The sequence below is a fragment of the Eschrichtius robustus genome, chromosome 12 (assembly GCF_028021215.1).
Source record: "Eschrichtius robustus isolate mEscRob2 chromosome 12, mEscRob2.pri, whole genome shotgun sequence".
Lineage (NCBI taxonomy): Eukaryota > Metazoa > Chordata > Mammalia > Artiodactyla > Eschrichtiidae > Eschrichtius > Eschrichtius robustus.
This window is the reverse complement of record NC_090835.1, coordinates 67,466,653-67,494,570: the sequence shown is the minus strand read 5'-3', so window position 1 is coordinate 67,494,570 and position 27,918 is coordinate 67,466,653. Positions and strand designations below refer to the sequence as shown.

Below are 27,918 nucleotides of genomic sequence, written 5' to 3'. Positions count from 1 at the left end.
AGCAGCGCCGGAGCCCCGACGGCGCCTCGCTGCATGGAGCTGGGTCACTGAGAGCTGTCGCCACCCGGCAGCCTCCGACTTCCCCGAGACCCCGGCGTGCGAGCCTGCTCGCTCTCTCCTGCCAGCCTCGGGGTGTCCGGCGCCTCCGGCGGTCCCTGGGACCTGGCGTTCCGGGCGCCAGCTATGGAGCGGTGCAGCCGCTGCCGTCGCCTCCTCCTGCTGGTACCGCTGTTGCTGGGCCTGAGCGCGGCCCCCGCCTGGGCAGGTAAGGGGAGTCCCAGCGCCTGGGTCATCGGAATCAGGCTGGAGCTCCGCACACCTCGGGACAGGGGACAGCTGATGCCTGAGGAGCAGGGGGCAGCTTCTGGGTCCAAGAATGGGTTTTGGAGGGGGTCAGCGGTCCAGACTGGAGGGCAAGACACCTGGGTTCCTTGGAGCCAGGGTGAGGATCTCTTTTCCTCCTTGAAGTGACTGGTGGAGGGCAGGTAAGGCTGAATGGCAGAGCATCACCTGAGGGCGGTGAGTGGCGCTGGATGGTGGGGTCCTCCAGCAGGGCCACTGTGGTCCAGCTACTGCTGGAGTCAGGAGTAGATGCCAGTGTTGATGGGTGAGAGGCGCATGTCTGTTTTCTGTCTTTCTGTCTGTATCTCTGGGGTGAGGGGGGGGAGCATCCTTGGGTCAGAGCAGAGCCTCGAAAGTAGAGAAAGAAGGGATACCTGGACTATTTGTCCCATCAGCTTCCCCGACAGGATCCCCTTCCCCCTCCCAGTGCCCTCGATGCTGCCACGCGGCTGGCTCTGGGGAGCACTGGGGCTGGCTGCCAACAGGACGGCCGCTGGACAGGCCAGGATCAGGTGTCTGAGGCAGGAGCCAACTCTTTGCATTCCTGCCCCGCCCCTCCCCCTCTGGCCAGCCGGGCTCCCCTGGGACCCTGGCATCCACAATCCCAAGCTTTTCCTTCTTTTTCCCAGGATCCAGAAGTCCTGGCTCCTAGGAAAGGGGGTTTGATGTTGGAGAGGAGGAGGCTGGGAGTACCTGGGTACTAGGCAGGCTGGAGCAAGCCCCCTCCCCCCGTGGAAACACTGGAGGCTGATTTGCATATAACTTGACTATTCATTTCTTCTCTGCTTTGGAGAGAAGATGGTCAGAAAATCAGCATAAAGGATTAGATTAGATTACAGAAGGAAGAACTTTCAAGATAGGAGGAGCATGCGGCTCAGGGACAGAAAATTGAAGTGTGGGATGTCTGTAGACTCTAGGAGTCTTTTTTAGAGAGAAAAGGGAACCTTTAACATGGAGGCAGGGGGATGGCTGAGATGACTGTCTCTTATTTGGGGGCTGAGTGGGTAGAGGTGGGACCCTAGCGGGAAATAGGTTAGTGTGGAATTCATCAGAGTAAAGAAAAGGGCGTTTTGGGGGCCAGAGGTAGAGTGGTGAGGGTGATGGGCCACCAGTGGGGAGACTGGGGCAGATTGAGGCCAGAGACAGTGGGGCACGTATGTGGCTTGAAGTGGGAAGATGGGTGGGCAGACCTGTGGGTAGGTTGTCTATAGGATGGAACTGTACTCTTCTGGGGTTTGGTGGAGGGTGGGGCCCTCTGAGGTCTCCTTGGCCTGGGGTCTCTGTGAGTCTCTGTGTCTCTGTCTCACTTACGCTTCGTCTCTCAAAGCGGCCCTTGTGTGTTGGTGTTTGCGGAGCTGCCACACGTGGGGGCCAGGCTAGGGCAGGGGAGTGGGAGGGGGCAAGGCCGTGGTTTCCCGGCTTCTGGACTCAAAGGGCCTTTTCTCTGCCTGCCCGCCCCACCTCACCTACCCCACCCAGCTCTGCTCTCCTGATCACTCTGGCCCCTGCCCTGCCCCACACTTCTATGAGGGTTTTGCTGGAACTTTCTCTGGGATTTTTCCAATCGAGCTGATGGAGTGAGAAGTATGTGTATTGGGGAGCAAGTGAGGAAGAGGCGACCTCTGTCTTCTCAGGAGTTTGAGCCCTCAGAAGCTGAGTTCTAGGTGGACAGGGCTGGTGGCCCGGGTCTTGAATCTTTGGACTGTGGCGGGGGGGGGGGGGCGGTGGGGGCAGGGTCGAAGTTCCAGGTGTGGGGAGCTTGCCCGGGTTTTGGGCAAAGGACTCTGATGGGATCCACAGATGTGTGGCTCCAGGCCCTGGACCTGCTCCGGCTCCGCGTGGCAGCTTCAGGCTCCCCACCCGCCCCTGCACCCCAGCCCATTTCCCGAGCCAGGGGCACCGGCTCCTGGGGTGGCTCTTTCTTGTATCTCCTTCCTCTGCATGGTCAGAGGTGTCCCCACCTCCCCAAACACGGGAATCCCAGCAGCTTGCAGTCCCCTCCCCACAGAGCTGCTTCTCTGTTCCCTCCCTCGTGGCCCCCCTACACCTCCCGTGCCCAGGATGATCGTTTGCCCAGATGTTGTTTATGCTGGAGACATGGGACTGAGGCCAGAGACCCAGAGACCAAGAGATACGGAAAGGGAGGAAGAGAGGGAGAAAGGAAAAGCTGGGTAGAGTGTGAGGGAAACGGAGGAAGACAGAAGAGCCAGGGAGAGAGAAAGACCAACAGATACAGAGACAGAGAGAGTAAGCATGACAGAGCTAGAGTAAAGGGAAGGCAGAGTTGGGAGAGAGAGATTAAGAGAGAATAGAGAGAGATTCATAGGCTGAAAGACGGAGATAGGGAGAGAGTGACAGAGACAGAGGCTGGGAGGCGGGGACAGTGGTGGGCATGGAGCTGAATACCGGCTCAGCGCTGCCCTTTTCCAGGTGACTTTCGTTTTCCATCCATTCAGGCCCCGTTCAGGAGCAAGTAAGGGAGAGGTGACTTTTATCTTCCAGGGAGTTTGAGCCCCAGGAAGCTGAGCTGTAGACCCCAAATGTCCCCCGTGTGGGCCCTCCTGAGAGTGTGTCCCTTCCCCTGACCCTCGTGGACTCTCCCAGGTGCAGCCCCTGTGGATGTGCTGCGGGCCCTGAGGTTCCCCTCCCTCCCTGATGGTGTCCGGAGGGCGAGAGGCATCTGTCCAGCTGATGTGGCTTACCGAGTGTCCCGACCCGCCCAGCTCAGTGCACCCACCCGCCAGCTCTTCCCAGGTATGGGTGACACGCTGGAGGAGGGAGAGTTGGCCGAGGTCACAGGGTAGGGTCTGGGATCAGACACAAGAAGGGAAGGGGTTAATGTCTTGCTTTGCCTCTCACTCCACCTGTGTGTGTCTCTCGGGTACCAGGAGGCTTTCCCAAAGACTTCTCTCTACTGACTGCTGTCCGGACCCGCCCTGGCCTCCAGGCTCCCCTCCTGACTGTCTATAGTGCCCAGGGCGTCCGACAACTGGGCCTGGAGCTTGGCCAACCTGTCCGCTTCCTGTACGAGGACCAGACTGGACGGCCTCAACCCCCTGCTCAGCCCGTCTTCCGAGGCCTCAGCCTAGCAGATGGCAAGTAAGTCAGTTTGCTCCTCTGGCCTGTCTGGCCTACCCTTTCAGGAGCTCCCCTCTGGCCCCTGCCCGCAGAGCCCCCACCCCCTAATCTAGGAAACCCTGCCGACCCTGTGGGCCACCACTCACTAACCCACTGCCCAAACTTCTGCCTAATCACTTCTAGCCCAGAGTTTGGGCTTTAGAGTTTAAATCCTTGCAAGTAGGACTAGCTTGTACCTTGGGCAAGTTCCTTGACTTTTTTTAGTCTCGGTTTCTATGTCTGAAAAATAGGGATAATAGAATTGTGAGAATCAAACGAGAAAGTGATGGGATGGTGCCTGGTGTATTGTAAGCCTTCGGTACATGGTAGTTAACTGTGATTACTACTATTGTTATCATTGGCTTGTCAACTCTTCCATCAAGGGCTGCTCAGCCCTCTTGACTTACCCCCTTCAGTCAGTTGCTTGAACCTCCCGCCACCCTGTCCCTATGACCAGATGGCACCGTGTGGCTGTGGCTGTGAAGGGCCAGTCGGTCACCCTCATAATTGATTGCAAGAAGCGAGTCACCCGGCCCCTCCCCCGAAGTGCTCATCCAGTTTTGGACACCCGAGGCGTTATCATCTTTGGTGCTCAGATCCTGGATGAAGAAGTCTTTGAGGTAACCAGAGCAGCCAGAGAGAGGGGTGACTTCTGGTTCTATGCCTTGTATCCACTCCCCTTCTGACCTCAGTACTCTGTCTTCCTATGTCCTACCCTTCACTTTTCCTTTCATAAATTTATATTTCCATTTCCTATCTTCAGGGCTAATTTTTTTTCTGTAGGAGAATTAGGTGCCCACTTATGTGGCAGGACTGTCCACAGTCACTTATTCTGTCACTCGGTTTTCATTAGTCCACCCATCCATCCATCTCTTCAACTGATCCATCTGCCCATCTATTCACCCACGCATCCATTCACACACTCACCCACCTACTCAAGCATTCAGTCTTGTATCCTCCCACCTGCCCATTCTTCCCCTGCTCAGCCACTCCCTGCTTTAAACCACCCATCTATTCAGCTATCCTTCCGTCCATCCATCCTCTTTAACCCATCCATCCACCTATTCACTCATCCATCCACTCACCCGCCCCGTCTACCCATGCATAGAAGGATACATGCATGCATCTAGCAACTCATTTACCCACTGCACTCTCCACCCCACCATTTCTTCACTTCCATCCATCTACCTACATACTGTTTGTATCTACTCTGCACCTCCCATTTATTTACCCACAAATCCACCCACACATACATTCACCATCCATCAACGCTCCCATTCAGTCAAGTGTTCGAGCCCCTATTCACCCACCCACCCACCCACCCATCTATCCATCCACCCATCCATCTGTCCATTCACCCACCCAGCCAGTCAACATTTTCTGAATACTTGCTGGCCCAACACTAAGGGGGAACACAGAAGAATAATATCAGATCTCAATCATCCCAAGGAACTACCAGTTCCACTGTGGAGATGAGACAGTATCCCCAAACTAGAATACAATGCAGGGTGCGCTTATCACCACATGTGGGCACAAATAAATGCCATTGGAAATCAGAACTGTCTTCCCCCCATTTCCAGAGATCCTGAGAATTCTCATCATCACTGTCATTGGAAGGTCAAAGCAACTAAGGTTGGGCCACTGTCTCCAGAAGCCCTTGTGAACAGGCTCATTCATGGCCACATGGGCAGGGTGTAGGCCAAGAGTTGAACTTACAGTTGGAAGGTTTGAATTCTAGTCCTGATTCTACCACTTCGAGTGACCTCGGACCAGTCATTGTCTCTTTGAACTTTTATGAATGGAATGTGCTTGGAAAATAGGCATAAAGATCCTTGTTCTACTGACTTCAATCCTTGTCCAACTGTCCAGTTGTTGTGAAGGTTCAATGGGATTATGAATGAGAAGGTCCTTTGAAAACTGAAAAGAACTGTGCACATGGGAGGGCTGGTAATGACCTTCTCCATTATATAGTCTTATCTCGGATTGGCCTCCGACCCCATGTCCCAGACTCTACCCTGTGTCTCTTGGAAGCCCACTCTGCCTCCCTCCATTGGTGTCCCTTCCTCTTGTCTTTGTAGGGTGATGTTCAGGAGCTTGCCATCGTCCCGGGGGTGCAAGCTGCCTATGAATCCTGTGAACAGAAAGAGCTGGAGTGTGAGGGGGGTTGGAGGGAGAGACCTCAGAGACAACAGTCTCACAGAGCCCAGAGATCTCCGAAGCAGCAACCACCAAGACTTCATAGGTCACAAAACCAGGAACCCCAGCGACAGGTGAGGGAGCTGGGTGAACCCCAAACTGCAGCACACCCCAGGGAGGGAAGACACCCTCACATCTCCCCAGGGGAATTCCCCCGATGTCCCAGAGCTCCCCATCCTATTTTGGGCTCCTGTTCTCCCCTCCCTTGTGCCCCTCCCCAGCCGTACCCTCTATTCCCATCACCCCCCACCCCCACCCCCAGTCCTCATTCATCAACCTTTTTATTTTCATTTAAAAATAAAAAGTCGTCATGAAGAATTCGTGGCTGGGAGCCGTGTCCCCTCCTTGTGTCTCCTCCTCTGCTAGTCTTCCTGGGACTGTGCCCTTGGGCTTTCCATCCCTTCCTCGAATTAAGAGATTGCTAGACCATGGAGAGTTGGGGAGAGAACTGGGGACAGAGGATGGGAGAGCAGAGGAGGGGAGAGGCAGAAACAGGGAGAAAGTTGAAATGGTAAGACCAGGAGGGGAAGAGGGGAAGGAGTAGGAGGTAGAGTAGGTCTGTGCAAGTGTGGATACGGGGCCCTCTCTCTGGCCCCCTGCACGGGGAGGTGCAGGATAAGGGACTGGCGGGGGGAAGGGAAGGGAGGGTACGAATTGGGTGGAGTCTTGACAGTGACAGGGGTCAGCGGTCTGAAGACTGGAGGGTCAATCTCTTAATCACGTCTGCTTCTGTCCCACGTGTGGGACCCATCCCCCTTTCCCACCACCCCTTCTCTCTCCTGACTCCCACCCCTCCTTTCATCCCCAACTCCCACACCACCTCCTCACCTGCCTGCCCCCCCTTCCCACCTATTCCCACCGCCCCTTCCCTAACCCCAGTCCACTGAGTCTCTCTACTATGACTACGAGCCCCCCTATTACGACGTGATGACTACGGGGACCACCCCTGATTATCAGGTAAACTTGAGGGACTTCTCCCATTCCCCCCACCACCCCTTGCAAACATCTATGACACCTTCCTCCCCTCCCCACATGCAGGGAGAGCCACCTTGTATTTAGACTGTGGGCATTCCCTCACTGCCCCCTCCCGTGTCTCTCTGCTGCAGTGGCCTCCAAGCCCCAACCACAGGGCTCCCCCTCCCCCCAGGGGGCGTCGGACCCCTCCCCGAAAGCCTACCCCACCTGCCAAGAGATCAGCGGCCGGGCAGGCGTCCCCCTCTCGAAGTGGAGGTTCTGGCCCAGCTCGGGGCCAGCCTCCCCTCTCCCGGCGCCCAGCTCGGATGGCAGCTCCCCTCACTACCCGTGGCCCCCCTAGGACCAGAGGCAGCAGTTACCGGCAGGTAGAGCCAGGGCATCCAGATCTCTGCCCCCAAACCTCTGTGACTTCGGAGATTCACCCTCCCCAAAGCGTCCCCCCTCCTAAGGGGCTGCAAGATCTGAGATTGCCCCCACCCCCCCAGCACAGACAGACACTGCCCCCAGGGGATGAACTGCTGCTTGGCCTCCCTTTCCGCTAACCTCTTTCCTTTCCTCCCACCCCGTGCTCCTCTCCCCACACCTTCCCCCTGGGGTTAGGACCCCACCCCAGGTGAAGAGGAAGGAAACCTGGAGTCACACCCCTTGCCACCCCCTGAGGAGGTAACTCCATCCCCCACCCTCGCCCCAGCTGGGTCGGTGGGCGTCTGTGACCCACTCCCCTTGCCCCACGTCGTCTTGATGAACCAGCGCCTCCTCTGGCCAGAGGGCTCTTTGTAATCTCCATTCGTGTCCTTCTGTCTCCTGGTCACTCCGGACCTATCGGTCTGCTTTCCTCTCTCAGAACAGTCATTTTTCTCCACTGTCCATGTCTCCTGCCATTATTCTTTGATTCTGGAGTAACTTCCTCTCCCTGTTGGTGTCAAATGGTTTTACTTTCTGTCATATTTCTGTTCCCAGGAGCCATTTTCTGTCCAATGCTGTCACTTTTCCTCTTCTCCCCCTCTTTCCATCCATTTCTTTGGTCATTCCTTGGATTCTTTCATCGATTATTATGTCCATGGACTGTCAACTCTGTGTCCAGCCCTCTGGCCACCCTTCTTGTTACCCATCATTTCTTCCAACCGGGCCCATTTTCTGGACCTCCCTCCACATTGGGGGGCTTTGATGGCCATCACCCTTCTCCACAACGGCTCCCCTTGCTCTTCTTGGGAGGAAAACGCCAGTCCCTGTTACCCTTCAGAATCCTTTGGGCTGGAAGTTGTCACACCCTGGGGTCCAGGGAAAACCTCCTCTTGGCCCTAATGCCCCCATCTACCCCTCTCCCTCCCCATCCCCGGGAAGGAGCAGACAGATCTCCAGGTCCCCTCCACAGCCGACAGGTTCCTGACAGATGAATATGGGGAGGGTGGCACAGACCCCACAGCAGGGCCCTACGATTACACCTATGGCTATGGGGACGATTATCGTGAGGAGACGGAGCTTGGCCCTGCACTCTCTGCGGAGACAGCCCACTTGGGAGCCGTAAGTGAAAGGAGCTCCTCTTCCATCCTTGACTTCCAGTGGGAGCTACAAGAATCGCTTCCTGTTGTTTTTGATTGTTGTCTCTTGTCTGTGAGCTACTTCCCATTAGTGGTTTTACATTTTCTGTTCACTTCCTGCCTTCCCTTGCCAAAAGTCTTATTCTATGGATCCTTCTGTCCAGGGCAATTGGTTGTTTTTGTTTTCTTTTTTTTTTTTTTTCAATCCTATGGCCACTTTCTGTCTTTCTTGGTCACTTCCTGTCTCCATCAAGCTGGATTTTATAAAGCTTTTGGTCAATAAGCCCCTACCTTGTGTCCATTTTCAGTCTGTCTCGATCATTTCTTCTTGGTCGAAACAATTTCTTGTCCGTGTTGCTGCCAAATGATCTAACTTCCTCTATCACATTTTCTAACCTACAGGCCCCTTCCTGTCTGTCCCCTCCTGTCTTCTCCCCTTCTCTACAATGACTCCCCTCCTGTCTTCTCCAGTCATGGCACCCGTTCTGGTGACTGTGTCAGATTGAACTGGAAGGGACTTATTCTTTGTGTTTTGGCTCTAGTTTTTCATGCTCTCTTATCCTTTGATAATCAGCCGCTTCCTATGTGTCTCAGGTCATCCAAATCATAAAGTTTCCATTGTGGGCCTAGATATTTATCACGGCCACTTCCTGTGTGTACTAGCCTTGATGTTTGTGTTTGCTGGAAGAATTGTCTTTCATTGTCATAATCCATTTCCTGGAGTTACTTTCTGTCTGTTTTGTGAATTTCTTTTCTCTCTTGGTTGTGGTAGCCATGTTGTTATTGAAGGTCCACTTCCTGGATCCTCTTTCCTTGGCTGCTTCCTGTCTGTCCCACCACTTCCTGTTTATCTGGTTCATTTTCTAGCCGTCTTGGCCATGTTTAATTTTTCTTGGCCCTGGTATCATTCTTGCTTCCAAGTGTTTGTCCCTTTGTTCTGTCTCCCCTAATTGTGTCCCATGTTTCAACCACTCCCTGTCAGTGGGGTATTTCCTGTCTACTCACTTCATCTTTTGCCTCTATCCCACTGCCTCATCCTACCCTCCCTGCTCTAATAATTCCACCCTTGACCCTCTGCTGCCTTTCCCTTATGCTGCTTTCTGGAAAATTAGGGTTGACCTGGGATATGGGAGAGTTTGGAAATTGATCACTGTTGCTTGATCAGGATGGAGGTAGAGGGGGGCATTTTGAAGATCTTTGTTGGGAGAGTTGGGGGGTGGTGGTGACTATCCTCCATTCTCCTTGTCCTTATCTTGGTTCTGGCCCCAGAGTTGGGAGTGGGCATCGGAGTGGAAGTGTGGAAGAGAGGCGACGGGTGGGCTTGAAGTATAAATAAGGGTCAGAGGAAGGGTGTAGCATCCTTGCTGGGAGAGTAACTGGGAGGACTTGAGGGGCTTGGCTCGGAGCTTGAGCAACTGAGCCCAGGAGCTGTATTTTCCCAAAATCCAGTTATGAGGTCTAAGTTTGAGATATCAGTGGGGACTGCTCTCCAGATCTACTTACAGTATGAATGTCTAATCTCCGGGGAGTTTTAAACTTGTGAACCCCTTGAAACTCTAAGTAAAATTCTGTGCATAAGGGCATACACTTTTTCTTTTCTGGAGAAAGACTCCATAGATTACATCAGATCCTCATATGGATGCATGACCTTCCCCTAAACCCAAGTAAAAATCTATCCACAATCTTAGAGAGATTCTTATTTGGTGAGATGGGGTAAAGATGAGGAAGTTGATGGTTTCTTAAGGTTCTCAGGGAGTTTGGGGAATAAGGTGCAGTCCTCCAGAAGAGAGTTTGGGAAGGTTGGGGGTTTGGAATCCCAGGAAGTGTCTGGGGACCTTCCTGAGAGAGGTTCTCAGGGAGATGAGGAGACTGTGTTTGCTGAGGTGGAGCTGGGAATTGCGGGGAGGGGAGCCCTGAGGTCTCCCTTGGCAGACCTGGGAGGTCTGTGAAGAGGGAGTCTTAGAGGAGGAGGGGTGGACTTGGGGGTAGGGTCAGGAGGTCTCCAGAGGACCTGAGACTGCCACAGGGATGGGGGAAGTCCTGGTGTCTTGGCTGCTTATGGGCCCCCCTGGGGGTTACATATGTGTCTCTCTCAGGCTGCCCATGGTCCCCGGGGGCTGAAAGGAGAGAAGGGGGAGCCTGCGGTGCTGGAACCTGTAAGTCACTGTGGTCACCGAGCTGAGGGCAGTGGGATGAAGGGAAGGAGGTGGGGGTGCTAGCCCTGTAGCCTCTGACTTTTAACCTTTGACTCCACAGGGTATGCTAGTGGAGGGGCCCCCTGGTCCAGAAGGCCCTGCGGTGAGTTCTAGCTGTGACCCACTAGTCTCCATTCTTTTCACAGAGATGCTTCCTACATGCTCACCTGTGCCTTCCCCACATAGGCCCAGGCCTCCTTCTTAGAACTCAGAACACCCTTCCAATCAAAGCTTCCCAGATCCCCAGATCTCTTCTGTAGAGACCACCCCTCAGCCACATACCCCTCTTCTATCCGAACGCCCACACCTGACCCCCTCTTCTTGTGTCCTTCAGGGATTTCCTGGTCCCCCTGGCATCCAAGGCAATCCAGGCCCAGTTGGAGACCCAGGCGAGAGGGTATGAGGACATCCTATGGGGGTGGGAGGAGGGCTGCAGAGGAGCCACTGGTACCAAGTAGGGGTACCATGCTCAGTAATTTCTCATTAGAAAAGAATTAGACTCTGGTCGGGGAGGGGAGTAGTCTGGTGTCTCACCATCATTTTTCTCCATGGGGTGTGGGGAGAGCTTGGGAAAGATGTAGGGAAGTCTATATTTATTCTGTTGAGGAGGGTTTCAAAATGATGCCAGGACCCTAACAATTCCCTGTGGCCATATCCTTCTCATTCTTTCCCCACTCTAGGGCCCCCCTGGCCGAGCAGGGCTCCCTGGATCAGATGGGGCCCCTGGCCCTCCCGGCACATCCCTCATGCTCCCAGTGAGTTGTCTTCTGGGCTTTGGAACGAGCTGAGGGGGGAGGGCGGGAGAATTGTGTTGTGTCACCAAGAACCAGAGGAGCAGGAACGCCAAGGAGGAGTCTCTAAAGACCATCCACCCAAAGAGATTGATCTTAGGGGTGGAGGGTTTAGGGCCTCATTAGATGACCTGGAGCCAAACATGGAGCATCTAGAATTGGGCAGAAAATCCTAAATTTCAGGGGGTCTAGAACCAAAGGAGAGTCTTTGGGGAAGAAGAGGCTCAAGAGTGGAGGAGGAGGACAGGAGTTGAGTTTCTGAAAACCTCTAAGTGATTACCTGGAACCCATGGGAGACACTGGAGGGGGGCATGGGGGGAAGTGGTGTCCTGGAACCTGGGAAATGGGGCAGACATGCTGGATGATGCCTCTGGCTGGGAGGGTCATGTGGATTTCCTGGAAGACCCTAGACCTGCTCTCCTTGGCCCGCAGTTCCGGTTTGGCAGTGGTGGGGGTGACAAGGGCCCCGTGGTGGCGGCCCAGGAGGCCCAGGCCCAGGCAATTCTGCAGCAGGCACGGGTGAGGAAGGCTGGGGGATCTTGGTGGGGGGAAGGGTGTGGTGGGAAGGGGAAGACTCTAGGAAGTGTTGGAAGGGTAGGTTGGAGTGAATGTAGGGCAGGCGGAGGTCTGGGTTGGTTTGGGGTTGAGAGGGAGGTTGGGGAAGATACAGGGCAGTGGAATGAAGATCAGGGGTACAAGGGTGACTTTGGGAAGTGACCTGGGGTCCGGAGTTCTCCAGCTGCCTCTTGCTTAGCTCTTCCATCTCCCCTGCTCCCCCAGCTGGCGCTCCGAGGACCCCCGGGTCCCATGGGATACACGGGCCGCCCTGGACCCTTGGTGAGTGAGTGGGGTGTTGGGATAGGGGATTATTTATTTGTGTGTGGGGGTATGGATAGTTCTGGAAAAGGACCAAGTTGCAAGTTTTTTGCTTCTTTGGGGGAGGGCTCTGAGGCCACCGATGGGTGTGTCCTTCAGCACAGCCACCCTCTCTTCTCTCTCACAGGGACAACCTGGGAGCCCTGGACTGAAAGGAGAATCTGGAGACCTAGGACCTCAGGTGACAGCCCCCACCCACCTGATCCCCAAACCAGTGCCCCCCCCTCTGTCTATACCCACTAACCCTGCCCCTGCCTCTCCCTCCCAGGGCCCCAGAGGACCTCAGGGCCTCATGGGCCCCCCTGGCAAGGCTGGGCGAAGGGTGAGTGACCTGGGGGTAGGATGGGTGTGGGTGGGGGATGGGAGACAGGGCATGGGGTGTGGAGGACTGTGCCCCCGCTGGCTCTGACACCTCCCCTGCACCCCCAGGGCCGAGCGGGTGCTGATGGAGCCCGAGGGATGCCTGGGGAACCTGGAGTGAAGGTAACAGGTTTGGGCCCCTCTCTGACACCCATAACTCCCAGCCCCACCTGAGCTCGTTTGTTTTTAGGGATAACTGAGTACCCCCATGAAGCAGCCCCTCCCTACTCAGGACACAGTAGAGAGGGGTGGGGTGGGAAAGGGACTGGGACCTCACCTGGGCTGCCCCTCTTCTCCCCAGGGTGACCGAGGATTTGATGGCCTCCCAGGGCTACCTGGGGAGAAAGGACACAGGGTGAGTATAGGGGCGTGGTGTGTTGTGATGAGGGGGTAGATCTTCTGTGGAGGGGAGGGGAGGTAGGAGGCTGAGGGTCCCAGCAGGAGCTCAGTGAAGGAAATTGGTTGGTTAATTGAAGACAGTCAGTGTCTGCCTGTGTTGGGGGCTCTGCACCCCCTCTTACCTGTTCACCCATTTTCCAGGGTGATATTGGTGCCCAGGGCCTTCCTGGGCCCCCCGGCGAGGATGGAGATCGGGTAAGTGTTGTGGACGGCAGGGGCAGGGGCGGGGGCTGGGTATGGGAGAGGTCTGGACGCTGAGCCTGCTTCACCATGTCCTCCTCCTCCAGGGAGACGATGGGGAGATTGGGCCTCGGGGGCTGCCTGGAGAGTCGGTGAGTGTCAAGGGGTTTGGGGATGGGGGTGGCCCTGGGGATGCCAGAGGAGGGACGCGGGCATGAAAGGGACACGTTTTCTCTCACCCATGCGGGTCCTATCTTCCCCTCACCTGAATGCAGGGACCCCGAGGTCTCCTTGGCCCCAAAGGTCCACCTGGGATTCCTGGGCCCCTGGTAAGTGACTGTCCCTGACTTCTGACCCTGCCCTCTCCCTCTCTCCACCTTCCCTGACTGCCTCCCTCCTCCCTCCCCTCCAGCTCCTCCTCCCTGGCCCCCACCTAGCCCTGCTTCAGCCTTCAGCCCCTGGTGCCCTTGCAGGACCATGTCTTGTAGTGCACCAAAGGCTCTCATCATAGCCAAAAAAAAAAAAAAAAAAATATCCTCAAGAAAAACAAAACAAACCCCCACAAACCCACAGCCCCAGGGCCCCAGAACCCCACGCCCTGTGGATCTGGACCGGCTGTGTTTGCTTAGGTTTGGGATGAACTGCTGTGCGCCTGACCCGTCCCACCCTCTGGGATGGCCTGGCCTCAGAAACCACAGGTCCCTCCAGGGCCCAGGGCCGCCTTCCAGCCTGCTCATGCCCCTCTCGTGTTTCAGGGAGTCCGAGGCATGGATGGTCCCCATGGTCCCAAAGGAAGCTTGGTGAGTGATGGGCATGGAGACCCCACCCGACCCTTAGCCCCTGGGGTCTCTGCCAAAGTCCTGTTCCCTTTGCCACCATTTCAACCCCCTGCCTGCCGTCTCGGCTGTCCCTGCTGGGACTCGGCTCTCTGCCCTGTTTGTTCTGTCACCATCTCCTTCTGACCCCTGCCTGGTTGCGTGTTTCTAGGGACCCCAGGGAGAGCCAGGACCTCCTGGACAACAGGGCACTCCTGGGACCCAGGTGAGTGGTCCTGTCCATCCCCTCCCCAGCTTTAGCGATTTCCCCTGGGTTTCCACAGTGGGCCAGATCCCGGGTGCGGACAGGAAATGAAGGGTCTCAAGCCTTTGCTGCTCATGCTCTGAATGGGGGCTGCTGGCGGAGAGAGCGGCCCACCCCTGGGGGGGCCCCTGTGACTTCTCTCTCTTGTGTCTAGGGTCTCCCTGGGCCCCAGGGTGCCATCGGCCCTCATGGAGAGAAGGTAAGTGACTAAGTGATCGGGGGAATGGTGGATGGGCCAAGGCGGGGTGTAGGGTGGGCCCCAAATGTCTGGCTGGGACTGAGCCTCCTCATCTCCCTGCAGGGTCCTCGAGGGAAACCAGGGCTTCCTGGCATGCCTGGCTCAGATGGACCCCCGGTGAGTGGCCCCCGCCTCTTAATACTACTCCCCCTTGACCTTCCACCCCAGGGAATGACTTTCAAGCACCTTCAGTGAGTGTCCATACTGTGTGTCCCTTGCACTGGGAGGTCACTGGTGGTGCTGCCAATGGTCGGTCAGCTTCATTAGGTCCCAGGGGGGCATTTGGGTGGAAGAAGTGTAGGGAGGGGTGCAGGAGGTGACAGGGGCCAGTGGTCACGCTCTCCTTCCCCTACCTCCAGGGTCACCCGGGCAAAGAAGGTCCCCCTGGAACCAAAGGAAACCAGGTGAGATCTTCCACGCCTCCTCTCATCCCCTGGAGGGGTCTCCACCCAGGCCCTGGGCCTCCAAGTCCTTGGGATTTCCTCATCTCGTCACGCGGCTCTGACAGTCATTTGTCCCATGCCCCTCAACCCTCTCCAGACTCCAATGTTGTAACTTCCATTTCCCCCACCCCTAGGGGGCCCCCACGGTGACACCCTGAGACCCCTTTATTGATGCCGCTCTGTCTTTTTTCAGGGTCCATCTGGACCTCAGGGTCCTCTGGGATACCCAGGACCTCGAGGCGTCAAGGTAACGAACCACTGGGCTGGGAGATAAAGGCTGGGGTCAGGGGAGCCAGCTGGGGCCCCAGGAGCTTGGTCCTGCCAGCCCAGCCTCCTCCCCTGATCTCTCGGTCTCTATCCCCCACTCTAATTCCAGGGTGTGGATGGAATTCGGGGTCTGAAGGGTCACAAGGGTGAAAAGGTGAGCAATGCACCCTTAACTTCCCAGCCCCTCCACCTGCCCCACACCAGCCTTTCTGTCCACCTCTGCCTCACCCCCTCCCTCCATCATCTGTGGTGTCCTTTCACCCCAATCTTTCTCAGGGCGAGGACGGCTTTCCTGGGTTCAAAGGTGACATGGGTGTGAAAGGTGACAGGGTGAGTAGAAACCCCACACTGGCCCCCCAACTCTAAGTGCTGATGATCCTCCCCTTTGGAGCCCCCAGTTACCAGCCTTCCCCTCACCCCCCCAATACCCCAGACTCCTCATCTCCAGGCTCCCTTTAGAGGATCTGATCGCCCTCTAGAGCCTGATCTGAGCAGGAACCCAACCCCATGCTCTGTGACCCACCAGCTCGCCAATCACAACACTCTCCCTTCCCCTGTGGGGCTCCCTGTCCTGCAGTAGCTTCGGGGACCCCCACCGACCCCACTCAGCCTCACTGGGGCCTGCCTCTCCTCTCGGGGCTCAGCCCCTCCCCTAGTCCCTATCACTCACCTCTCCAACTCCCTCACCCAGGGCGAGATTGGAGTCCCTGGTTCCAGGGGAGAGGATGGTCCCGAGGGGCCGAAGGGACGCACTGGACCCACTGGAGACCCTGGCCCCCCTGGGCTCATGGGCGAGAAGGTGATGGGGAGGGTGTGAGGGGTCTGGTCTACATGCTCTAGGGGGATGGGGCCCGGGGTGCTGGGATCAGGGTTGTGGTGGGGTGCCAACAGCTGAAGTCTGCAAGTCAATCAAAGATGACCATGCATTATGCTCCTCTCTGTGTATATGGCGCCTCCTAGACACTGATGCGTTGAAGGGGGGGGATACATAAGAAGTCAAGGAAAAGTCTCTGTCGTGAAGACTTTACAACAGATTGATGGGGACAGGGCAGAGAGGCCGTCATAGGATACCTGAAGGTGCCGGGCAGAGTGAAAATGTGTCCAGACTCCGAGCAGTAGGCATTCTGAGAAGGAAGAGAGTCAGAGAGGAGGTGAGCTCTGACATCTTCAGAGCTAACTCTCACCAAGCCCTCACCGTGTGCCAGCACCGTGACAACTTGTCCTGTCAGTCCTGTGGGGTGGGCGCTACTACAGTCCTGAAGCATCAGGAGGTTTAGATACTAGTTCATCACACAGCCAGTGAGGGCCAGAGCCAGGGTTTGAGCCCCAAAAGTCAGGCTGCAGAGTCCCTGCTCCCCACTTCCGCTCCACAGCTGCCTTGGCAAGACAGGTCCTGAAGCCTCAGGGGGCAGGGGTGGATGGTGGGGGGGCCCCGGGGTGGTGCAGAGTGGAGCCAAGGAGTGAGGCGGGGTTGGGGGGCCTGCAAGGGGGCCGGTCTTGGTGAGGCAGGACTGTGTGCTGGGAAGATGGGGCTGAGGTTGACAGGTAGGCAGGGGCTGGATCACAGCGCCTGCAGGACTTGAGCTGCAGATTTTAAGACACAGGGGAGGTGAGATTCCAGCCCTAGAGTTTGGGGAAAATCCACTCTCAGCAAGGAGAGGTTACAAAAGCCAGGCATCCTGGGAGGTGGGAAATGAGGGGCCAGGGGCTGGGGGTTTGCTGGGTGGGGGCTGGCTCCCATCTCTGAGGGTTGGGATCTCCAGGGCTGGAGTGGCATCCGTGGCTCCTCTCGCTCCTGATCGCGCCCTGTCCATCCACAGGGCAAGCTGGGTGTTCCTGGTCTGCCTGGCTACCCCGGACGCCAGGGTCCCAAGGTGATTCGTTGCCCCGCATGTGCCCCTCCTCCTTTTCCCTTCCCTGACCCCTAATTACAGGAAGCACAGACTGACATAGCAGCGGGGGACCCTAGAGAGAATTTAGCCCACCCCCATTCTACAGATGAGGGAACAGAGGCCAGAAGAACTAGTTATTGGCAGAGCCCGAATCTCCCACCCTGCTGCCTCCACCACCTCTCCTGACCCACCTTGGCCCTTCCTTGGCCCTCCCCTTTTGTGACGTGTCAATTTTTCCCCTCCTCCATCCTCACCAGGGGTCTCTGGGATTTCCTGGTTTTCCTGGAGCCAGTGGAGAGAAGGGAGCCCGTGTAAGCTGGGGAAGGGTGGGTGTGCAGAGGGAGGGGCAGCTCTGGGAGCGGGGGCCTCACGCCCTGGGTGATGTGTTGTCTCCGCTTTGTTCCCACCAGGGCCTGTCAGGGAAATCAGGGCCTCGGGGAGAACGTGGCCCCACGGTGAGTGCAGGGGAGAGACTGCGGCTCAAGATCCAAAGAGGTGCTTTGGGGCTTTTCTGACAACTCCCCTGTCCTCTCTCTAGGGTCCACGGGGTCAGCGGGGACCCCGAGGTGCCACTGGGAAGTCTGGAGCTAAGGTTGGTGGTCTTGGCAGGGCTCATCCCCCCCTCTGCCCTGTAGCCCAGCTGCCCTCAACTCCTCTGGCCGCAGGGTTGGCTAGAAAGCAGCTCCTCTCACTCTCTGACTGTTTCCCCCACAGGGAACATCGGGTGGTGATGGCCCCCACGGGCCCCCCGGAGAGAGGGTGAGTGTGGCTTGAGCCCCCTGTTCCCCAGCGCTCCCCAGGGAGCCGGAGTGGGGCCGGCTCCCTCTCACCGCAGGGAGAGGCCCCTTGCCCAGCACCCCTCCCCATTCTCCTGACTCAACCCAGCTTTGTCTCTAGGGTCTCCCTGGACCTCAGGGCCCCAACGGATTTCCTGGCCCCAAAGGACCTCCAGTAAGCTGACCTCTGACCTCTGACCCACCTTGGTTCTGTGAATCCTTCCCCATCCCCCTTCCCAGCCTAGAGCTCACCTGACATCTGAACCTCTTCCAGGGCCCCCCTGGGAAGGATGGGCTGCCGGGACACCCAGGCCAGAGAGGAGAAGTGGTAAGTGGTGCCCCGGCCTCCTCAGACCCTCACTCCCGAGCTGTCCTGTCCGGAAGTCCCGCTGGGAAGGTTCTCCTGGCTGAGTGGAGCGCATCTCAGCGCTGCTCAGACCACAGCCAAGGACTTGCTGGTGACCCTGCCCTCCCTCCGGGAGCCTGGGGTCCGTGCCACAATGTCCACGCCTGACTGTGTGTTCTGACTGCCCTCTCCTCTCTTCCTCTCTCAGGGTTTCCAAGGGAAGACCGGCCCCCCTGGCCCCCCAGGAGTGGTGGGACCCCAGGTATGCCTGCTCCCTGGAGAGAAAGGACCCCAGACCCTGGAGTTGGTCTATCTGCCTCTCTTCTCCCTTTTCCCGGTCACGGGCCCCTGCCCCTCCTTTGCCTGAGCTGGGCCCCTGGGGCTGGGATTTGGATCAGGGATCCCAAATTTCAGTCTGTTTCCTGAACCAGTTCTCATCTTCTAGCATCTTGGAGAAGAGGAAGGTCCCCTCAGGGACACCAGGTGGTATGGTTACTCCACACCGGGGAATGAAGACCAGAGCGGAGGCCTAGGAGAGCTCTGGGAATTTCCCAGGAGCTTTGGGGCAGACATGAAGGGGTTCTAAGGGAAACTTTAAGGTGGACAGAGTGAAGCGAAAGCTCTGAGATTGGAGTCTCTCTGTCTCTTTCCCAGGGAGCCGCAGGAGAAACCGGGCCCATGGGGGAGCGAGGTCACCCAGGCCCCCCGGGACCCCCTGGAGAGCAGGGACTCACTGGAACAGCTGGAAAAGAAGGGACAAAGGTCAGTAAGGGGCCCGGCAGGGGGGAACTTGGGGGTCTAGGGTTGGGGTGCCTAAGAGAACAGGCAAATGGGGATTTGAGGGAATAGAGATCTCTCTGCCCAATTTGGGAGTGTGGCAGTGGCTCATCACCTCTGTTTCCTTTTAGGGTGACCCTGGGCCCCCTGGGGCCCCAGGGAAGGATGGTCCCGCTGGTCTGAGGGGCTTCCCGGGAGAGAGAGGCCTCCCTGGCACTGCTGTGAGTGTGACTCCAACCTGGCTGCCTGTAATAAGTCACCAGGCTTCCCGGCACCCCTCAGCGTCACCCTACTCCCGTCTCCCCGCCCCCCATCCTTCCCCGCATATCTCCTGGACCCCATGTCCCCCCTTCCTGTCTCATGTCTGTTGCCTCTGATCTCTGGTTCATAGGGCGGACTTGGTTTGAAGGGAAATGAAGGTCCGGCTGGTCCCCCTGGCCCTGCAGTAAGTCTGGGGTCCCTGGGGGGCAGAGGGGAGGAAGGATGCGGTGCGGCATCTGGATTTTGGCGGGGCTGCGGGACCGGGCAGGGTCAGCCATAAGGCATCTGATGTTGGGCTCTTCTCCTGGGAACCATGGTCAGTGGTCCTCTGGTGTAGGTGGGCTGTGGTTTCTTCCTTGGGAGGGGTCTGACTCTATCTCCTGTCTCAGGGCTCTCCTGGGGAGCGAGGTGCAGCAGGATCTGGGGGACCCATTGGCCCCCCAGGGCGCCCAGGGCCGCAAGGTCCCCCTGGAGCAGCAGGAGAGAAAGGCGTTCCGGTGAGTGTGGGGTCCCTGGGGAGATGCTGGGGAGGGGTCTGTGAGCTGATGGGTTACGGGGGATTTCCTGTAGGGGTGTTTGAGGGGGACACCCATCTCTGGGTCATGACTCCTTCCTTCATTTCTCACAGGGTGAGAAGGGCCCCATCGGTCCGACTGGCCGCGATGGGGTACAGGGTCCCGTGGGGCTTCCTGGCCCTGCTGGTCCCCCGGGCATGGCAGGAGAGGATGGAGACAAGGTGAGGGAGCCCACAGACCCTGGACTCAGTCTTCTTTCCCCATGAGATCGCTGGTCTGGGCATGGCCCGCAATCCCTGTCTGCTTATTCTCCCCACCCTACCCACTCCTTTCTCTAACGTCCCACCTGCTTTCTACCCCCAGGGTGAGGTGGGAGACCCCGGACAGAAGGGCACTAAAGGGAACAAGGGGGAACATGTAAGTGTCCATTCCTTTGACTTTTCACCTCTGGCCTTTAACCTCATTTCCACCTGGTCTCTCCGCTTGTCTTGGCATCTCTGACTCTTCTTTCTCCCCCAGGGCCCTCCTGGACCCCCTGGACCCATTGGTCCCGTGGGGCAGCCTGGAGCCGCGGTGAGTGACCGATGTCCTGTCTGCAGCCTTGATTCCACCCTCAGTTTCCCTCTGCCCTTGGGGTTGGGGGTGGGAGTGGGGGGGCTCCAGGCCTGGTGCCTGGCTCTGTGTGGGGCTTGTGGCTAGAACACACCTGACCCACGACCATCTTTGTGTCCTTGTCCTGCCCTCCTCCCACCTCAGGGGGCAGATGGGGAGCCTGGAGCTCGGGGTCCCCAGGGACACTTTGGAGCCAAAGGTGATGAGGGAACCAGAGGATTCAATGGGCCCCCAGGACCCATTGGTCTACAGGTGAGTTGGGGGGTGGAGACAGGGGCTGAGAGGCGGGGTCACACTGGAGCTGATGTCCTCCCCAGACCCCCTAGCCCCCTGCTGACAAAGGAGGTCTGGGGAGGTGGGGGCAGAGGACTGGGTGGTGGGGGGTATGTGGGATCTGGGTGGGGGGGAACCCCTCTGCCGAGGGCTGTGCTCCAGGTGGTTTGGTCACCTGGGTCTGTGCTGTGTACACCTGCGCAGGGTTTGCCAGGCCCCTCGGGGGAGAAGGGAGAAACAGGAGACGTGGGCCCTATGGTGAGTGGGACCCCATTAATAGGGTGTGATCCCAACTGATTCCAGCCCCACCCGCTAGGCACACCCCTGCTCATCCAGCCCCCACCCCAGCAGCCCACTACCGCTGACTCCCAGCTCCCTGCATGCCATTCCCTGGCCTGGCTGCCTCCCTCCCCGCCGGGACCTCTGCCTCCCTAACCCTCCACCACTCACGTGCATCCACGGCTCGCTTTCTCTCACTTCCCTTCCCATCACGTGTATCTTTTCTCCAGGGACCACCCGGGCCCCCAGGACCTCGAGGCCCAGCTGGACCCAATGGAGCCGATGTGAGTCCTCTTGGCCCCTTGTCCCTCCAGATCAGTGTGGCCAGTCCTCTGCCTCCCTTTCCCCAGACTGTAAACTCTAGTCTCATCTCAGATGCCAAGAGAAGCCAGTGGACCCTGGGAAGGTCTCCCACTGTCTCACTGCTCTGACCTCAGGCCCTCCTCCAGGCTCTGCCCCCTCATGGCACCCCCTCCCATAAGCAATGATCCCTATTTCTATTCCTCTTCCAGGGTCCACAAGGTCCCCCTGGAGGTGTTGGGAACCTGGGTCCCCCTGGAGAGAAGGTACTGGGAAGGGGTACATAGATGGTCTGGGGGGATGAGGGTTGGACTTTTGCCAATTTTGGGGGGGTCAAAAGAGAGTGAGGGGGAATATCAGGATTTTTTTTTGGGGGGGGGAGGTTTTTGACCGCAATCTCCTTGCAGGGGGAGCCAGGAGAGCCAGGATCTCCGGGAGTCCAGGGCGAGCCAGGGGTCAAGGTGAGTGGTAGTTCTGAGGCCCTGCTCTGCAATCCCTTTCACCCCCTCAATCCCACCCCCACCTTTCCTGTGACCTCCTGGAGCTGGAACTCCTGCGCAGCCCATGAGTCTGTGCTCCCGGTCATTCTCCGTGAGGCCTGGTCCCTGGATCCCGGTGGGCTCTGTCCCCCTTTCCTTGAAGGGAAGAGGGGCCAGGGACTCCCACCATGGGCTTGACTTTCTGTGTGCACCCCGATGTCAGCGAGGCACGAGGGGGAGGCTGAAGGTTTCTTAGAAGCACGGGCTGGATCTTTGATCTTTGGGACCCCCTTTGGGACCATCTGTAACCTCTGCTCATCCTCTAGGGTCCACGCGGGGAACGTGGGGAGAAAGGAGAGTCGGGGCAGCCAGGAGAGGCGGGACCACCAGGGCCTAAGGGCCCCACCGGTGATGATGGCCCCAAAGGGAACCCTGTGAGTTTGGGGGGAGGGGCTGCGAGGAGGCCCCTGTGAATGGAGATCTGGGGATATGGGTGTGAGTGTGAGGATCTTGGAGTTTGGGGAGCCCAAGAGTGTGGGAGATGCCTGGGAGGAAGGCTTTGCGAAGGGGGTCTCCTGGGAGGGATGTACGGGGTCTGGGATCCAGAGAGAAAGTGAGAGAAACCCTAGTTAATAACCTGAAAGGCTTAGAGGGCAGGCAGTGCAGGAGGTGGGGAAAAGGGGGTGCCGGAGACCCTCTTCCTAAGTGGTGCAGGTGGGCACTGCCTGTAGAGAGGGAGAGTGTGGCATGTGGCCATGGGGGTCTGTGTTGGCCCTGGGTGGGCTTAGGGGGCTGTGACCCTGACCCTTGGTTTCCCTCTGGATCAGGGTCCTGTTGGCTTTCCTGGTGACCCTGGCCCTCCTGGAGAAGGTGGCCCTCGGGTGAGTCTTACCTGGGGAGGGGAGGGGCTCTGTGTGGCCGATGGGCATGGGCGTGGGAACCGGGGTTATGGTAGGGCAGGTGGAGGGATGGGAGGATTGGCAGTTTGGGGGGTGATGCCAACCAGGTCAGGGGCCCCCTCTGACCTTGCTTCATCCCTGCAGGGCCAGGATGGTGCTAAGGGTGACCACGGAGAAGATGGAGAGCCAGGACAGCCTGTGAGTGCCCGGTGACCCCTACCCCACCACTGAGCCCAGGCCCTCAGCCCTGTTTCTCCTCCACTATGCCCTATGCCTGAGGGGTCCCTCACCCACCACTCTTCCTCCCTCCATAGGGATCCCCTGGTCCCACTGGGGAGAATGGGCCTCCTGGACCACTTGGAAAGAGGGTAAGTGAGGTGGTCTCCTGGGACCTTGCGGGGCAGGCTGGATGGCAGTTGGGGCAGTGGCAGGTGGGATGTGGAGGGAGACGCCTGGTGTGCTGGTTGTCCTTGGGTGAGGTGTGTATGTGTGTGACCATGTGTGTTCGTAAGTGTGCTGTGTATATTTGTTCCTGTATATTCTGTCTGTTCTTGCCAGGGGTGGTGTTGTGTACCAACCAATCAGAATGGACACGGAGGGAAGGGGCTGGCTTTCCTGGGGAGGTCCCTGCTGGGTCAGGGATTAACCCTGTTTTTGCTGGTGGTGTGTGGGCAAGAGGCTCTTCACCAAATGCACAGAACTACTCAGTATTTTAACAGCTGATACAGCTGTACCGGCTCTCCCATCCGTGAGTCGGCCTCTGCGATTGTGCCTGTGCATGCGCAGGTATGTGTGTGTGTGTGTGTACACGTGTGTGTGTGTGTGTACACGTGTGTGTGTGTGTGTACACGTGTGTGTGTGTGCACCAGGAGGACAGCGAGGGGGAGAGAGGTGAGCCTGGCTATTCACTGCCGCCTCCACCTGCAGGGACCTGCTGGTGCACCTGGTCCTGAGGGGCGACAAGGAGAGAAGGGAGCCAAGGTGAGGGAGACGCAGCCCTAGATGCTGGAACATGCCTTCCATCTTTCCACCCTTTTGGTCCTCACACTTCAGCCTCCAAATGCCTCCCCCACATCCACCATCTCCACGCCGAGCCCCCTCTGGGGACAGGGTTCCCTATACTTGTCCCTGCCCCAGGGGTCCCTGGGGTTTGACCCCTCCTCCCTGCCTCACCCCCGTCCACCTTGGACCCCCTGCCCCCAGCCACACCCCCTCCTCTGCCCTTCAGGACACTTTTTTGGGTGTGTTTCAGGGGGATCCTGGTGCTGTGGGCGCCCCGGGAAAGACAGGCCCTGTGGGTCCTGCAGGCCCAGCAGGAAAACCTGGTCCTGATGGTCTGCGGGGGCTCCCGGGCTCAGTGGTGAGTCATGGAGCAGAGAGGCTTGGCTGGGGAGGGGGAGGCGCACGGTATGGGGACACTCTTCCTGATCCCCGTGGTCCCCTCAAATCTGCAGGGTCAGCAAGGCCGTCCCGGGGCCACAGGCCAAGCTGGGCCTCCAGGCCCTGTGGTGAGTGACTGTGGATAGGTGGGGGGGTGTCGGGGGGGGGGGGTCCCTGGGGCAGTGGGCATCCAGCCTTGGAGGAAGTGGGAAGTGGTGGGGGGTGAGTGTGGTCCCACCTCCCCCAGGAGAGAGTGACTTCCTGTCTCCCCACAGGGACCCCCAGGGCTTCCTGGCCTCCGGGGCGATGCTGGGGCCAAGGGAGAGAAGGTGAGTGACCGCACATAGCCAGGTGTCTCAGCCTCACCCCTGAAACCTCCGGGGGGGCCTCGTGCTCTTGGGGAGCCCTTCCTCAGTCAGGGCCGTGGCAGCCCCCGCTCTTTCCTCAGACCCGGCCCAAGTCCCTCTCTTGTCTTCTGGGCTCTGACCCCTGTGGTTCTCCTTCTCCCCATCCATGTGTCTCCTCTCTGCATCCCCCTGACCACCTGGCCCCTTTTCCAGGGTCACCCAGGTCTCATTGGACTGATTGGCCCCCCGGGGGAGCAGGGAGAGAAGGGTGATCGAGGGCTTCCTGGTCCTCAGGGATCCACAGGGCCAAAGGGGGAGACGGTGAGTAGAGGGCGTGGCCTTGGGAGGTCTGAGGGCGGGGTGAGGGTGGGGATTCATGGGGGTGTGGGAGGGTGGGGGGTGGATACTCAGCTGTGGGGTGAGGGAGGGGGAGGGGAGGAGGACCCAGTTGAACCAGGCCCCTCCCTTTCCTAGGGCATCCCAGGAGCATCTGGCCCTATTGGTCCTGGAGGGTCCCCTGGCCTCCCTGTGAGTACCCCATCTGTTCCTCAACTCAGTCCTCTAAACCCCACTGCCCCCCTCCATAATCTCCCACTGGCTTCCATGACAATGCCAGCATAACACTCATAGGCCCCCGTGTCCCCCATATGTTCCTACACCTTCAGTGTTTCCACTCCTGCCCTTCCAGGGCCTCCCGAATGTCCCCATGTCCCCCATGCCTGCCCCTCTTGTGATGGCTCCAGGGTCCTGTGAACTCATGACCTTGCCTCTCCAATTCTCCTTGTTCTGATCTTCCCCTGTGGTGACCATCTCTTTCTTGTTCCTCGTTTCACAGGGACCTGCTGGCCCCAAAGGAGCCAAAGGAGCCACAGTGAGTGACCCCAAGCCAGCTCTGACCTTCCCTCCCCCCAGCCCTCCATAGGTGGACTTGACACTGTCTCTTCAAGACAAACATACTCCCTGCCAGCGGAGCCCCTCATTCCCAGTCCAGAGACTTATTTGACCCTTCTGTGACCTTGATTGCATTCTTGACCTCTTGACCCCTCCATGACTTCATTGACTCCCTTGGCAGGGCCCAGCCGGACCTAAGGGAGAGAAGGGCATCCAGGGCCCTCCAGGACACCCGGTGAGTCAGTGTCAGGTCCTGCTCTTCTGACGGTCCCCCTCTGTCTGGGTGTTTCTCCGCATGGCCCTCACCCTGACCTGTCTCTTGCCCTCTCCACCCTTCCCTCCACCAGGGTCCCCCCGGCGAGGTGATCCAGCCCCTGCCCATCCAGATGCCCAAGAAGACTCGGCGCTCAGTGGATGGAAGCCAGCTGATGCAGGAAGATGAGGCCGTGCCAACTGGGGGGGCCCCGGGCAGTCCTGGGGGGCTGGAGGAGATCTTTGGCTCCCTGGACTCCCTGCGGGAGGAGATTGAGCAGATGAGGCGGCCGACGGGGACTCAGGACAGCCCCGCTCGCACTTGCCAGGACCTGAAGCTCTGCCACCCAGAGCTGCCTGACGGTCAGTGCCAGGGACACGACATGTGAACAACCGCGTGGACGTAAACAAGCAGGATGGATGTCGGGGGAGGCTTGGGGAAGCTGTGGGGTGGGGGTGAGGGTGGAGGGGCTTGGAGCAGCAGCTCTTTACCAACTGGGTCAGAGGTATTTCCGTATTTAGCAACTGACATGGTCCTACCAGGCTCATCAGCTCGTTACCTGCTCGGGGTCTACAGGAATTGATAAGCATAGACTCGTGGACACACATGCTGGCATTTACGCACACAGACACGTGTGCAAGCCTACAGCCACACGTTGGACCAGCGTGAGGGTGTCAGTGCTCCTACCCCCTCCATTTGCGAGCCTGGGGGTGCTGCTGGGGGGAGGGGAGGCAGAGACGGACAGGGGCATAAGGTGATGCGGGAAACCAGAGCTGTGTTCTGGGGGTCTGGTAGGGGAACGGAGGACTGGGTGTCGGAGGGCACGTGGGGGCGGCTGGTTGGAGCAGTGGGAGGGAAGTGGGGCAAAGAGCATCTTGGGTCCAAGACCTTGGGGGCCCTGACCCTCCCCCCCACTCGACAGGAGAGTACTGGGTTGACCCCAACCAGGGCTGTGCTCGGGATGCCTTCCGGGTTTTCTGCAACTTTACGGCAGGAGGGGAAACCTGTGTGACGCCCAGGGATGATGTCACGCAGGTGAGATCTGGCCTCTGACTGCCCTGTCCCTTGCACCACAGTGGAGCCCCCCTCTGGGCCTAGTGGTTTCTGGGTTTGTGTGACAAGTTCCCTGACCTTTGACCCTGCAGAGCCTGCTGACTCTTCTCTTATTCCATTCCTTCTCACCAGTCTTCTGATGCTCACTTCATCTCCTTCCCCTGACAACCTAAGACAAAAGTCTGTCTGCCTTTTATTTATCCCCTGGTTCCACCCCGGCCCCTTATTTCTCCCCTAGCCCTTTCCTCCCACCCATTCCCCACCCATGACCCTGGCTCAGCCGCCCTGCTTCTGTAGCTGCTCTGCAGGCCCGTGTCCATCCTTGACTACAGCCCTCTCTCCTGCCAGTTCTCTTACGTGGACTCCGAAGGCTCCCCAGTCGGTGTGGTCCAGCTCACCTTCCTGCGGCTGCTCAGCGTCTCAGCCCACCAGAACATCTCGTACCCCTGCTCTGGGGAGGTCTGGGATGGCCCCCTGAAGCTCCGAGGGGCCAATGAGGATGATCTGAGCCCGGAGACCAGCCCCTACGTCAAGGAATTCAGAGACGGCTGTCAGGTGGGAACCAGGGAGAGCTGGGTGGGGGCGGGTCCCAGACTCAGGCTGGAGGAGGCGGTAGGAAGACCCTTTGGGCAGGGGCGCTCGGGGAGAGCAGGAGGAGGCCAGCTTCCTGGTGTCAGGAAGGGCAGGAAGGATGGAAGGATGGAAGGATGGAAGGTGGGTGTCACCTATGTGCACATGGCAGTGTCTCCAGAGTGGGTCATGCAGGCTTGTAAGCACAGTTACACAGGTTGCCCTCTGCACACACGGGGTATAAACAATGCCCCCTCCCCATGGAAGGGCACATGGACACCCCCAATCCGGATATACATCCCCAGAGTCTCCTGGAAAGGGTCACACAGGTACACACACATGGAATTGTGTCAGCTGTCATCACACACTTACACCCACAAGCACATGTACACATGTCCCCGTGGAGTCACACAGGCTCACACAACCACTACAGACAAAGAATCTCAAAGGCAAACCCAAAGCTGCTCAGACTGGCTCAAGACTGCATGCGTGTGCATGCACACACACATGCACAACCTTCCCAGCTTTCCCAAGCCTGACTCTCTGGAAGAAACTTTAGGAAGAAAATTTAGCAAAGTCTGAACATGGGACACAGATGAGAGGAACAGCATCTCAGGGCACTTGAAGGAGCGGAGAGCCTGGGCCTGAGGTTGGGGTGTCCGCGGGCCCTGTGTGCCTCCCCCATGCTCACTCTCACTCTGGTGTCTCCCCCTCAAGACCCAGCAAGGCCGGACGGTGCTGGAGGTTCGAACACCTGTACTGGAGCAGCTGCCAGTGCTGGACGCCTCCTTCTCAGACCTGGGGGCCCCCCCGAGGCGGGGAGGGGTGCTGCTGGGGCCTGTCTGCTTCATGGGCTAAGACTTTCTCCTCTGTCTGACCCTGTGCATCGACACCAGGCCCACCTGGAATCCCACAGCATCGGCTCTGTGCCACCTCGCAGAAGGGCTCCTCGCCATCTAGGGGGCCTTGGGCCAGGGCACCGAGAGCCCCCAGTCAGGGGCAGTGCAGGGGAGGG

General features: G+C 58.3%; 1 protein-coding gene across 3 annotated transcripts; it reads left to right on the top strand.

Annotated features, from left to right (window-relative positions):
• The first annotated feature begins 170 nt into the window (after window positions 1–170).
• COL11A2 (collagen type XI alpha 2 chain) lies at window positions 171–27,761 on the top strand. Of its 3 annotated transcripts, XM_068556892.1 has the most exons (66): window positions 171–265; window positions 2,947–3,096; window positions 3,231–3,441; window positions 3,917–4,079; window positions 5,538–5,729; window positions 6,535–6,612; window positions 7,231–7,293; window positions 7,975–8,154; window positions 10,268–10,327; window positions 10,428–10,469; window positions 10,701–10,763; window positions 11,047–11,121; window positions 11,590–11,676; window positions 11,938–11,994; window positions 12,161–12,214; window positions 12,302–12,355; window positions 12,463–12,516; window positions 12,695–12,748; window positions 12,934–12,987; window positions 13,080–13,124; window positions 13,248–13,301; window positions 13,728–13,772; window positions 13,960–14,013; window positions 14,207–14,251; window positions 14,354–14,407; window positions 14,650–14,694; window positions 14,927–14,980; window positions 15,110–15,154; window positions 15,277–15,330; window positions 15,692–15,799; window positions 16,821–16,874; window positions 17,150–17,203; window positions 17,303–17,347; window positions 17,431–17,484; window positions 17,607–17,651; window positions 17,790–17,843; window positions 17,943–17,996; window positions 18,223–18,276; window positions 18,669–18,776; window positions 18,923–19,012; window positions 19,183–19,236; window positions 19,442–19,549; window positions 19,681–19,788; window positions 19,931–19,984; window positions 20,087–20,140; window positions 20,324–20,431; window positions 20,657–20,710; window positions 20,962–21,015; window positions 21,244–21,297; window positions 21,439–21,492; window positions 21,837–21,944; window positions 22,338–22,391; window positions 22,554–22,607; window positions 22,724–22,777; window positions 23,337–23,390; window positions 23,662–23,769; window positions 23,864–23,917; window positions 24,065–24,118; window positions 24,350–24,457; window positions 24,611–24,664; window positions 24,972–25,007; window positions 25,209–25,262; window positions 25,375–25,642; window positions 26,203–26,315; window positions 26,682–26,888; window positions 27,621–27,761. In XM_068556892.1, the coding sequence occupies exons 1-66, from the start codon at window positions 184–186 to the stop codon at window positions 27,759–27,761; spliced, it is 5,211 nt and encodes a 1,736-aa protein (XP_068412993.1). In that variant the 5' UTR covers window positions 171–183. The 3 variants fall into 3 exon arrangements, with proteins under 3 accessions (XP_068412993.1, XP_068412994.1, XP_068412995.1); XM_068556893.1 differs by lacking the exons at window positions 6,535–6,612; window positions 7,975–8,154; XM_068556894.1 differs by lacking the exons at window positions 6,535–6,612; window positions 7,231–7,293; window positions 7,975–8,154.
• Window positions 27,762–27,918: the final 157 nt, after the last annotated feature.

What these genes read in the sequence shown, in the direction of transcription:
- COL11A2 (XM_068556892.1), top strand. Translation starts at nt 184, where the DNA reads ATGGAGCGGTGCAGCCGCTGCCGTCGCCTCCTCCTGCTGGTACCGCTG. An exon ending in ATGGTCCCAAAGGAAGCTTG is followed by an intron (nt 13,773 to 13,959) that starts GTGAGTGATGGG and finishes GCGTGTTTCTAG; the next exon opens with GGACCCCAGGGAGAGCCAGG. An exon ending in CCAGGGATGATGTCACGCAG is followed by an intron (nt 26,316 to 26,681) that starts GTGAGATCTGGC and finishes CTCTCCTGCCAG; the next exon opens with TTCTCTTACGTGGACTCCGA.